The sequence below is a fragment of the Amaranthus tricolor genome, chromosome 7 (genome assembly GCF_026212465.1).
Source record: "Amaranthus tricolor cultivar Red isolate AtriRed21 chromosome 7, ASM2621246v1, whole genome shotgun sequence".
Classification (NCBI taxonomy): domain Eukaryota; kingdom Viridiplantae; phylum Streptophyta; class Magnoliopsida; order Caryophyllales; family Amaranthaceae; genus Amaranthus; species Amaranthus tricolor.
In genome coordinates this window covers 25,866,011-25,879,545 of record NC_080053.1, presented here as the reverse complement: position 1 = coordinate 25,879,545, position 13,535 = coordinate 25,866,011, and the positions used below count along the sequence as shown (strand labels likewise).

Below are 13,535 nucleotides of genomic sequence, written 5' to 3'. Positions count from 1 at the left end.
TTATTATTACTTCCATCTAAAATATGAGTTCAAATAATTTTGTTATCGATTCTTTTAATAATTTAAGTTCAATTATTTGATTTTACATTGAGAGTACTTGAAATAATCATTATTATCATGCTTTAACTATCTTTGATATTCGAGAAAGCCTATGTGATCTTCTCTTTGCAAGATATATGGCCTAATTCACTCGACCCTTTTTGATAAGTTCTTTTCAATACAGCTTTCTTGGAGAATACGAGACTTCATCTCTTCAAATCAAAGAAAAAAAAAAAAAAAAAAAAAAAGGTGTGATCCTCCGTCCCTGTATGATAAGATATATGAGATCCTTGAATAACTTAATCTTTTATCATATCATAAATTCATAATCATAAACACAAATTATTGTGAGGAATGGTCTATCCGAAAGACGCATTAGATATACGGGCTAAATAGCCTAATTAATAAAAATTGAAGAGAAAATAAAAATGTATGCTTCTTGTTTTGAAGTTGTCTTTTTAAGAGATGGTCTCTCACAAAAATGGATGAATCATAAATCATTAACCATAGATCATAAATACTAATAAAAGAACTAAAAATAACACATGACGATTTTTTTTTGTTTTGCCAAATATAGAAGTATAAGTTAATATAACTATACTTGATGTGGATGGCGATAATTTATTTTCCTGAATGAATTTATATTAATTCTTTAAATCTAAATAAGAATTTTAAAGAGATTAATTATTTGAAAAAATATTTTTACGTAAGTAAGAAATTATTTTTGAAAAATATATTGATTTAAATTATCATCATAATCATGAATATTAAAAAAAGCTAGAAAATAGCAAATGACAACTTCTTATAACCTGACAAATGTATTTATTTCGTAAGACTATAATTGATTGCATGGAAATGTATTTTTCTAAAAAAATTTAAAATTAAGTAAGATAAGTATTCAAAAGATTTCATTACATAGATTCTTTATACCAAAATAAGAATCTTTAAGGGATAATTTTTTCGAAAAAAAACCTTTTATATGTAAGTAAGAAATTATTTTTAAAAATATATTTATTTAAATTATTAAATGTTGTTTGAATTAGGTTAAAATTAGAACAAATAAATCAGTTTGGATCGACTCAAAATAAATTCAATTCATACATAAATAGTTGATTTATGTTATTTAATTGAATTTCAGAAGATCATCAAAAATATCTTTTAGTAAAATTTAACAGCTAAATTTGATTAAATATTTTAGTAAGTAATTTATATTGTTATCTAAAGTAATTATTTTATTGAAAAATATAGTATTTACGTACTTTTCTTAAACAATAAATTTATTTTTTTTGCAAAAATTTTATTTATATCTGTCTCTATACTCTATACCTAATTCTGTGCATTTTGCATAACTTCTAAACCAGTTACAAATAATTCTCGATCTCCTCCATAAATTCATTATTTTCTCTTTTAATCTCATATGTTTATTACTTTATCTCACTTGTTATATATTTATCATATTTACTAATAATAAATTAATATTTACATGATTATACTACTTATAAAAAAAATGTGCCAATTAAGTGAGACGATGGGATAAGGAAGTATTACTAACAATTTTTTATATAGGTATTGGGACCATTTTTAATGGCCTTAAAAAACATGTGGTATCCTCCACCCATCCCATCTTAGTCTATATAAGAGCACAATAAACTTCATTTAAAACAAATCAAAACATTTTCAAATTCCACAATTTAATTTGAGTTCATAAGAAAAAATATATAGCCATATTTGCATTTTTTAATACCCTTTAAATTTCTTTAAGCTATACCATAATTATAAATACATATTTTGTAATTATCTTTTTATGGCTTATCTACTATCCTCTCCTTGCCTTCCACAAAACATGCTACTAGAACAACAATTTCTCCAACATCAACTCTTCTCTAATTCATGGAACACCCTCGCAAAAAATCCTAAATACACTCCATTTTCTAGTAGATTTGATCGTGTTATAAACCCTAATAGCGTGATTAGAAATGCATTAATGAAAAGTTATGACGTATTGCCTAAGGCTGATGAAAGAGAACACGAGTTTCTTCTTGCACAGAAGTTAGAATTAGAAGAGGATCCTAGACTTTTGAGCGAAATATGGAGAGAAATCCAAGGGGAAAATGATTGGGAAGGGTTAATAGACCCTATGAACTCCCATCTTAGGCTAGAAGTTCTACGTTATGGTGAGTTTGCTCAAGCTTGTTATGATTCCTTTGACTTTGATCCTCACTCTAAGTATTGTGGATCTTGCAAGTATACTACTTCTGAGTTTTTTGACAAATTGGAAATGGCTCACCATGGCTATGATATTTGCCGGTATGTCATCTCCATTTCTGATAATTTTATTTCTATGTTGTTTGTGATTCTATAGTAGATGGCTTTATAAATTTTTTACATAAAAATAATTACTAGTAATTTATGGTATTTCAAAACTCATTTAATTTGCTATTTTGAATATTTTTTTATTAGTATGTATTTATTTTTTAATTTGTTAAAAAATTGAATGACTTAAATTTCATATCACAATAATAAATGGTTAAAATTAGATGAAACCCCCACAAAATATTTTGAAAAGATGATAATGTTTTGGTAAATGAATAAATAGACATAGATCTAAATTTATTCGCTAGACAAGCATGAGATTAGTGGGCATCTTGATCATCATTAACTTCTTGAAAAATGATTTAGTGGATGTCACATATTTGGTACATTTCAACTAACAAATCATAATTTGTATCAAATTTAATTTTTCTCATTTTTTCATTTTAGTATATGTTAATAAATTTGTTCTATTTTTATTTTGGTTATATTTGCACAACTTTTACTTTTTATATTCTCTCTCGTATTATTAAATACTCTATTACTTTAACCTATTATATTCAACTTCTTCATCTCTATGTCAAAAATATATGGGACAAAATGGCTGAAATTAAGGAGTATGGTACTTTTTAGTGAAATCTGAAACTAAATTTTTATTTATCACCTCTTTTTTTTTTTTTTTTTTTTCTAATTATAGTTACACTTATTGTTTTATTAGTTGCACTTATTGTTTTATATGAAAACTTTTTGGAAGGTGTAATTATAAAAAAAAAGTTGGTATATTTTATTATGGAGAAATTTCACACACTAGTTACTACTGTATATTCAATTGCATGCTCAAAATTTAGGTACCTTTATGCAACCTCAAACATCAATCTTGAGAAATTCTTCCAAAAATCAAGAAGCATTAGGAGCATATGGAGCCCCCATGCAAATTGGATGGGTTATGTTGCGGTCACAAGTGATGAAGAAGAGATACGAAGGCTAGGGCGCAGGGACGTACTCATATCATGGCGGGGCACGGTCACATACCTTGAGTGGTTACATGACCTCAAGAACATACTTCGTCCTGTCCACTTTAGAGACAACCCACACGTCCAAATCGAGTCAGGGTTCTACGATCTCTACACCACTAAAGAAGAAAATTGCAAGTATTGCTCCTTTTCAGCTCGAGAGCAAGTCCTAGCTGAAGTAAAGCGATTGGTAGAGTTGTACAAAGACGAGGAGCTTAGCATAACAATTACAGGGCATAGTTTAGGTGGTGCACTCGCGTTACTTAGTGCCTATGATATAGCCGAAATGAGGTTGAACATTATTCGAGATAATAATAATTGTACAAAAAAATTGCCTATCTCGGTGTTTTCCTTTGCAAGTCCTAGGGTTGGAAATCTCAAGTTTAAGGAAAGGTGTGACGAGTTAGGAATTAAACAACTTAGAGTCATCAATATCCATGATAAAGTCCCAACAATGCCAGGTCTCATAGCCAATGAGAAAAATGACTTGCAGAAATTTTTAGAAGAAAAAGTCCACTTTCCGTGGAGTTATGCCCATGTTGGAACTGAACTTGCATTGGATCACACACACTCGCCTTTCCTTAAGCCATCAGCGGACATAGGTTGTACGCACAACCTCGAGGCTCACTTACATCTCATTGATGGTTACCATGGAAAAGGCAAGAAATTTAGTCTTGCTACAAAGCGAGATATAGCTCTCGTTAACAAGGATTCAGGCTTTTTAAAGTCTGAATATGGAGTTCCCCCTAAATGGAGACAAGACCTTAATAAAGGTATGGTGAGAAATAGTGAAGGACGGTGGGTGGTCCCTGAACGACCACGAGTCGAGCACCACCCACCTGACACTGCCCACCACTTTGCGCTTGCCATGAAGGTTGCGTATGACCCACGTTTGAACTTCTAGGACTAGGATGGGTCTAAATGTGGTTTGTGGCTCTCAAGTTAGATTGTACAAAAATATCATTAAGTTGTTTAAAAATTATATTAAAAGGACCAGATAGCTACTTATCAGTGGATGTTGACAACCCATTGTTTCTCGATGTAGCATTTGTATGTTACGTCCTAAAATAGTACTACGTTAGGGGCCTCATAAATTTGCATTGGGGATCTTGGCTATTCAAGACTTGAAGTGTAAGTTGTTTGGAACTATGCATATGTACTTAATTATGCTATAAAATATTCTATAGCAAGCTCATACGCTTATACTTTTCTGTTTCATTATAGTTTCAATTAGAGGTGTTTATTCGAGTTATTAAGTTAATCTTGAGTTAGGTATTTTAGGTCGGTTTGAAATTGAATTTTGTGTCTATATTATATTTTACTAATTGTAAATCATTTTTAAACTCATGTCAAATCGAATTCAATTACAAGGTCGGATAAAATTTCAAGTCTTTGGGTCTGTTTCGAACACCTACAACTGATATTGTAATATTTTTTCATACAATATATCACTATTAGTTGTATGTATTTTAGATTGAATATGATATTCAAAACTTTTAAAAATCAGTCATTTAAATTTTTTTTCATGATATTAAAATAAATCTAATTATTGGCTAACTTCAAGGAATTCATGCTACTCTTATATAGTAACCTTCTGTAACTGATTCAGATTTTGTTTTTCATTAAAAAATTTAAAGTCTTTGGTGAAGAAAAACATAAATATGTATTTTTTAGAGAACACTATTTACTATCAATTATTTTAAGTTAATCAATAATTAAATTTATTTTACAAACATAAACAAAAATTTGAATTATTAATATTATTTTTCCTAAAAACTTTATTTTCAGAACACAAAATAATTATGGTTCATGATCAATTATTAGATGGAGACATTCATTTATTGTGTCACTTTTCCACAATTTTGCATTGAAATAAATATTGGAGTAGTAGACTAGTCTACATCAATCATTGTCCATTTTGTTCACTAAAAGAAAATGACTAAAGAAAATACCTATAACCTCCTCCAGCATAAGTCTTGTACTTCTATAAACTTATACAACACCTATTTAAAATTTAAATATTTTTTAATAATTATACTTAATTGTATTTATCAAGTGAAAAAACATATTATTTTTATACCTTTAACATTTATAAACGATAAAATAATATAAAATAATATATAGAAGTCATACAAAAGGTGTCAATTGGCTTTCAAAATAAATAGTGTACTCGTACTACTATTACTTTCTTCCACATTACTTCATATGAATTGGCTTTTAAAATTTCTAGTTTAAAATAATTATTAAATAAGCGAAGAAGTAACTTTTGAAATTAATGAAAAGCTTATGAAATTATTATATTAAATTAGAAATATTATTAACTTCTCTAATTAGCTGCGCAACAATATATTCGATTAAATTAGCTTTGAAACTAAATTATAAAATATAAAATTACGATGTATAAAGGACATGAAAATATATATATTACTCATTTCTATTCATCTTAAATGTCTTATTTTTTATTTGGTTAAGTCACCCTAAATGTCTAATTTCTATTACGAGTCATTTCAGTTGACTCAATTTTGAATTGGATCAATTTTAGATCAAATTAAGGACTTATAAAAAAATTTCTTGTCCTTTATTTTTTTTTCTAGAAATTTATAATAATTAAATTTTAGTTTTGTTGAAAATATTTATATTTATAAAAGATCAATATATTGATCTAGGGCTACAATAAAGAAATGTGAGCATTAAAATTTAAAAAATAGGCTACATGTGGGTTTTGACTAAAAATTAGTGTGGAACTTAAAATGCAGAAGTGGAATTGAAAATGGGTCAAAACTATCGAATTTAATATTTAGTTGGGTTTGACTCGATTGTTTTCTGTTTTTTGGTCAAGTCATTTTCGGATCACATTTCAAAAGTTGTGGGTTATGACACACTAATTTTTGGCCTGATCAAAATTTAACAGGTCTAGTTGTGACAAACAATTTTATCACTTCATCACTTATGTCATTATTTTATATCATTAACGGTAGGCTGAGGGATGAGGGACTATGCGAGAATCGAACTCGTAATCTTTTCTGAAAGGTGTTATACCAGTATATATTTGGGGGTTATAACATAATATATAGTTGGGTACATAATAGTATGTGTTTGAGGATATAGTATTTTTATAATACCAAATATATTATGGCCGAATATATATTATTATAAACCCATATATATTATCTTATAATCTCAGATATATATTGTAACAACTCTAAATATATTATGTTATAACACCAGATATATTATGTTATAACCACTAATATATGTTGTTATCACTCCATATGTATTATGTTATAACCTTAAATATATATATATATATATATATATATATATATATATATATATATATATATATATATATATATATATATATATATATATATATATATTGTTATAACTTCATATATATTATGTTATAACCCCTAAATATATGCTTGTATAACATCAAATATATTATGGAACCCCAAATAAATGTTGTTATAAGTCCAAATATATTATGTGACTTTTATTCTACTTCAGATGCGCGCGCCAGTTTTTTTTTAAAATTAACATAGATTAGATTTTGGCTATGCTTTTGAGACCCGTCTTTACAAAAGATGGTCTCAAGTATGAATTGTTGTTCTTAATTGTTTACTTACAATATTTTAAAAAATATATAATGAGCCGCACTAGTGGAAAATAACGGCTTTGCTGCTTATTATTTACTGTGGTTTTTGCATATACGCAGCAAAAAATAGGAATAGAACAAGAAAAAAAAAACATTAATTGCTGCGGTTCTATGCCTTGACCGCAGCAAATACTCAGTTGAACATATAAATGCTGCGGTTTGATGTGTGCCCGCAGCAAATACTATTCTCAAATGCTGCGGTTTAGGCCTTGAATTTTAATAACTGCTGCGGTTGTAGTCTTTAACCGGAGCAATTAAGTTTACTAAAATGGCGTCATTTATATTTTAACGTTTATATTTTCATGAGAAATAACCCTTCGGTTTCATTATACTGCACGCACAAAACGAACACGCATACTGTTTTCCTTCGTTCTCCTTATAATTCGTTCCATTCCAGACTTCTTCAAACTTCTCTTGTTCATTATCAAACTTCAAACTTCGAATTTTCATAAACTTCGATACAATACAACGGTTTTTTTCTTCTACTGTTCTTGTTCATCATCATTCTTCAAAACCGTTCTTGTTCATTATCAGATTAAACTTCAAACTTAGAATTTTTATAAACTTCGAACACATATACAGTACATCGGTTTTCTTCTATTGTTCTTCAAGGTATTATTTTTTCAAGCTTAATTTAAGTTCTTCAACCTTCATTATGTTTTAGGGATTTAGTTTTTTTATACTAATTTTTTTTCATTGTATAGGTTATACACAACCCACCAAAACCCACGAAATTCAAGGTATCTTTTTCATTTTGATTTTATAAGTTAGGTTTAAATTTGTCATACTTTATGAATGTGTATGTTGTTGTTGTTTTTAAGTTTTAAATTTATCATATATATCATGTTTTGTTATATTTTTAAGTAATTTCTTCATTTTATTTATCAATGTGTGTAGTTTTTATGTTTTAAATTTATCATAATTTATTATTAGTTTGTAAATTAGGTTTAATTAGGGTTGTTTATGGTTAAATGAATGAGTTGTTGATATGAATGTTAATTAGTTGTCCAAGTTTATGAATGTGATTTTATTTTTATTGTTTTTATATGAATATTAATTATGGTTACTATAATAAACATCATTTGGACAGTTTAAAAAACATTGTGTTATTATTTGGGTTAATTAGTGTTAAATGAATGATTATTACTTAATTTTGTGGTTATTTAGAGTTCGTTAAGTATATATGTTTAAAAGTTGTGTATTAATTTTGTTTTGAATCAATTAATCACACTAATTAGGATGACAAACGATCGTTCTTGGATGTATAGAAGCATTGAATCGTCGGAATTTATTGATGGCGTATTAAAATTTTGTAGTATTGCGGTTGAACATCAAGTTAGGACGGGGGGAGTTGGTTTTTATTGCCCATGTGTCAGTTGTGGCAATGTATCAAAGGTAGATAGTGTTGATATCCTTAGGGAGCACATACTTCGACGTGGGCTTAGGCCTCAATATCATGTTTGGGTTTGGCATGGTGAGGAGGGAGTTTACAAAGAGAAAAGTGTTGTTGAGGATGTCAATAATGTGGCCGATGTCAATGAGGATGTAGTAGATCATGTTGATGGGTATGAGACAGATGAAGAGAATGTCGATGAGGATGTGGATCGTGTTGATGAGATGATGGAGGGAGTCGAGGATGAGTTAGGAAAACGTCCTCGTGTTTTTGACTTGTTGACAGAGGCTTCTCAAAAGCCTTTGTACCCTGGATGTACAAAGTTCACCAAACTAACAACAGTGTTGACAATTTTCAACATTAAGTCAAAGTTCAATTGGAGTGACGCTAGTTTCACAATGTTATTAAAAGCGTTAGGTGAGATGCTTCCTCAGCGAAATGAACTTCCAAAGTCGACATATTATGCCAAAAAGCTCATGTGTACTTTCGGCTTAGAGTACCAGAAGATTCATGTGTGTCCGAATGATTGTGTGTTGTATCGGAATGAAAACGAGAACTTAGAAGAGTGTCCTAGGTGTGGGTTATCGCGCTACAAGCGTAAAGGGGCTCGGGATGCTAAAGGGCCCCCGGCTAAGGTATTGTGGTATCTTCCAATAATACCTAGATTCAAGCGCTTGTTTTCTAAAGGGCCCCCGGCTAAGGACCTTGATAGCTAGATCCAAGTACCGAGATTCCATTTCCACTTTAGCCTAGGTCCTGGATGCATAGGTTTAGTCTCCACGTGTCGTGCAAGGTGGTCTGGTCACTAGTTTGCTGCTGTGTCGTGAGGTCTGTATGCAGCCTTGTGTGGGCTCCTTTGGTATCTTCATTTCATACAACCACATTTGTATCAGATTTGCAAGAAACTTGGCACACAACACTCTTTGGTATATATTATTGTGTTGAAGTGGATAGAATTGAAAATCATAGTCATATGCTAGAAATTACGTGTTAAGTTGCGATTTTATGCGTTTTTAAGCGTTTTTGTCAATTTCGCGCGTAAAGTAGGTCAAACTTGGTTTGTTATGCACGAAACTTGGCACACAACACTATTTGGTATATATTATTGTGTTGAAGTGGTTAGAATTGAAAATCATAATCATATGCTAGAAATTACGTGTTAAGTTGTGATTTTATGCGTTTTTAACCGTTTTTGGCACTTTCGCGCGTAAAGTAGCTCAAACTTGGTTTGTTTTGCACGAAACTTGGCACACAAAACTATTTGGTATATATTATTCTGTTGAAGTTGTTAGAATTGAAAATCGTAGTCATATGCTAGAAATTACGTGTTAAGTTGCGATTTTATGCGTTTTTAACCGTTTTTAACACTTTTGCGCATAAAGTAGCTCAAACTTGGTTTTGATGCGAAACCGGGGCTGATTAAGGCCTTGGTTATGCAAGGATTAATGTTGTGCGGAAGCTTTGATTAATGACACAGACAAAAACTACAAATGATCATGAAAAGAACACGAAACAACCACAAACACTTAGACAATTCTGATTTACCAAACTGTCGAGCAGCCCTCCTTCAGCTCAGCTTCTAGGAGTCCACGGGGATTGTTCGAATGGTTTAAGGACCTTGATAGCTAGATCCAAGTACCGAGATTCCATTTCCACTGTAGCCTAGGTTCTGGATGCATAGGTTTAGTCTCCACATGTCGTGCAAGGTGGTCTGGTCACTAGTTTGCTGCTGTGTCGTGAGGTCTGTATGCAGCCTTGTGTGGGCTCCTTTGGTATCTTCATTTCATACAACCACATTTGTATCAGATTTGCACGAAACTTGGCACACAACACTCTTTGGTATATATTATTGTGTTGAAGTGGATAGAATTGAAAATCATAGTCATATGCTAGAAATTACGTGTTAAGTTGCGATTTTATGCGTTTTTAAGCGTTTTTGTCAATTTCGCGCGTAAAGTAGGTCAAACTTGGTTTGTTATACACGAAACTTGGCACACAACACTATTTGGTATATATTATTGTGTTGAAGTGGTTAGAATTGAAAATCATAATCATATGCTAGAAATTACGTGTTAAGTTGCGATTTGATGCGTTTTTAACCGTTTTTGCACTTTCGCGCGTAAAGTAGCTCAAACTTGGCACACAACACTATTTGGTATATATTATTGTGTTTAAGTTGTTAGAATTGAAAATCGTAGTCATATGCTAGAAATTACGTGTTAAGTTGCGATTTTATTCGTTTTTAACACTTTTGCGCATTAAGTAGCTCAAACTTGGTTTTGATGCGAAACCGGGGCTGATTAAGGCCTTGGTTATGCAAGGATTAATGTTGTGTGGAAGCTTTGATTAATGACACGGACAAAAACTACAAATGATCATGAAAAGAACACGAAACAACCACAAACACTTAAACAATTCTGATTTAGCAAACTGTCGAGCAGCCCTACTTCAGCTCAGCTTCTAGGTGCCCACGAGGATTGTTAGAATGGTTTAAGGACCTTGATAGCTAGATCCAAATACCGAGATTCCATTTCCACTTTAGCCTAGGTCCTGGATGCATACGTTTAGTCTCCACGTGTCGTGCACGGTTGGTCTGGTCACTAGTTTGCTGATGTGTCGTGACGTCTGTATGCAGCCTTGTGTGCAGCCCTCCTTCAACTCAGCTTCTAGGAGTCCATGGGGATTTTTAGAATGGTTTAAGGACCTTGAGAGCTAGATCCAAGTACCGAGATTCCATTTCCACTTTAGCCTAGGTCCTGGATGCATAGGTTTAGTCTCCACGTGTCGTGCAAGGTGGTCTGGTCACTAGTTTGCTGCTGTGTCGTGAGGTCTGTATGCAGCCTTTTGTGGGCTCCTTTGGTATCTTCATTTCATACAACCACATTTGTATCAGATTTGCACGAAACTTGGCACACAACACTCTTTGGTATATATTATTGTGTTGAAGTGGATAGAATTGAAAATCATAGTCATATACTAGAAATTACGTGTTAAGTTGCGATTTTATGCGTTTTTAAGCGTTTTTGTCAATTTCGCGCGTAAAGTAGGTCAAACTTGGTTTGTTATGCACGAAACTTGGCACACAACACTATTTGGTATATATTATTGTGTTGAAGTGGTTAGAATTGAAAATCATAATCATATGCGAGAAATTACGTGTTAAGTTGTGATTTTATGCGTTTTTAACCGTTTTTGGCACTTTCGCGCATAAAGTAGCTCAAACTTGGTTTGTTTTGCACGAAACTTGGCACACAAAACTATTTGGTATATATTATTTTGTTGAAGTTGTTAGAATTGAAAATCGTAGTCATATGCTAGAAATTACGTGTTAAGTTGCGATTTTATGCGTTTTTAACCGTTTTTAACACTTTTGCGCATAAAGTAGCTCAATCTTGGTTTTGATGCGAAACCGGGGCTGATTAAGGCTTTGGTTATGCAAGGATTAATTTTGTGCGGAAGCTTTGATTAATGATACAGACAAAAACTACTAATGATCATGAAAAGAACACGAAACAACCACAAACACTTAGACAATTCTGATCTAGCAAACTGTGGAGCAGCCCTCCTTCAGCTTGGCTTCTAAGAGCCCACGGGGATTGTTAGAATGGTTTAAGGACCTTGATAGCTAGATCCAAGTACCGAGATTCCATTTCACCTTTAGCCTAGGTCCTGGATGCATAGGTTTAGTCTCCATGTATCGTGCACGGTGGTCTGGTCACTAGTTTGTTGCTGTGTCGTGACGTCTGTATGCAGCCTTGTGTGCAGCCCTCCTTCAGCTCAGCTTCTAGGAGTCCATGGGGATTTTTAGAATGGTTTAAGGACCTTGATAGCTAGATCCAAGTACCGAGATTCAATTTCCACTTTAGCTTAGGTCCTGGATGCATAGGTTTAGTCTCCACGTGTCGTGCAAGGTGGTCTGGTCACTAGTTTGCTGCTGTGTCGTGAGGTCTGTATGCAGCCTTTTGTGGGCTCCTTTGGTATCTTCATTTCATACAACCACATTTGTATCAGATTTGCACGAAACTTGGCACACAACACTCTTTGGTATATATTATTGTGTTGAAGTGGAGAGAATTGAAAATCATAGTCATATGCTAGAAATTACGTGTTAAGTTGCGATTTTATGCGCTTTTAAGCGTTTTTGTCAATTTCGCGCGTAAAGTAGGTGAAACTTGGTTTGTTATGCACGAAACTTGGCACACAACACTATTTGGTATATATTATTGTGTTGAAGTGGTTAGATTTGAAAATCATAGTCATATGCTAGAAATTTCGTGTTAAGTTGCGATTTTATACTTTTTTAACCATTTTTGGTACTTTCGCGCATAAAGAAGCTCAAACTTGGTTTGTTTTGCACGAAACTTGGCACACAACACTATTTGGTATATATTATTGTGTTGAAGTTGTTAGAATTGAAAATCGTAGTCATATGCAAGAAATTACGTGTTAAGTTGCGATTTTATGCGTTTTTAACCGTTTTTGGTACTTTCGCGCGTAAAGTAGCTCAAACTTGGTTTGTTTTGCACGAAACTTGGCACACAACACTATTTGGTATATATTAATGTGTTGAAGTGGTTAGAATTGAAAATCATAGTCATATGCTAGAAATTACGTGTTAAGTTGCCATTTTATACGTTTTTAACCGTTTTTGACACCAACATCTACTTTCTCTTAGTGCTTTCAACAACCTTCTTCTTCCGTTGAATGCGGCTACTACGCGCCGAAGTATATGGACGATATTATAATATCCGTGAAGGAGTTTGGAGTCGGAAATATAGATGCCGTAAGTATTTGTTACGTTCTTAAATAATTATTGGTAAAATCTAATATTTATATATTAATCTTTTATATTTATATTATATTATAGGTTTTAAACGACATTCCGAGGGAAACACGCCCTTTGAGAAGTGGAGAGATGCGCGAATTAAAAGACAAGATTGCCGCGTATCTTGCTAATATTTGTCCTTGATAATTGTAATTAGTATAGATTATTTTTTATACTTTAATGTATATTATATATATATATATATATATATATATATGTATATATATATATATATATATATATATATATATATATATATATATATATATATATATATATATATATATATATATATAT

The 13,535-nt window shown here is 31.7% G+C and overlaps 1 protein-coding gene across 1 annotated transcript; it reads left to right on the top strand.

Annotated features, from left to right (window-relative positions):
* Positions 1-1,697: 1,697 nt before the first annotated feature.
* LOC130817443 (phospholipase A1-Igamma3, chloroplastic-like) lies at positions 1,698-4,624 on the top strand. Its single transcript, XM_057683149.1, has 2 exons — positions 1,698-2,346; positions 3,198-4,624. Exons 1-2 carry the CDS (start codon positions 1,844-1,846, stop codon positions 4,264-4,266), a joined length of 1,572 nt encoding a protein of 523 aa, XP_057539132.1. The 5' UTR covers positions 1,698-1,843; the 3' UTR covers positions 4,267-4,624.
* The last annotated feature ends 8,911 nt before the right edge of the window (positions 4,625-13,535 follow it).

Coding starts and splice junctions, on each gene's coding strand:
- LOC130817443 (XM_057683149.1), top strand. CDS start 1,844: ATGGCTTATCTACTATCCTCTCCTTGCCTTCCACAAAACATGCTACTA. Junction 2,347..3,197: donor CATGGCTATGATATTTGCCG/GTATGTCATCTC, acceptor CTCAAAATTTAG/GTACCTTTATGCAACCTCAA.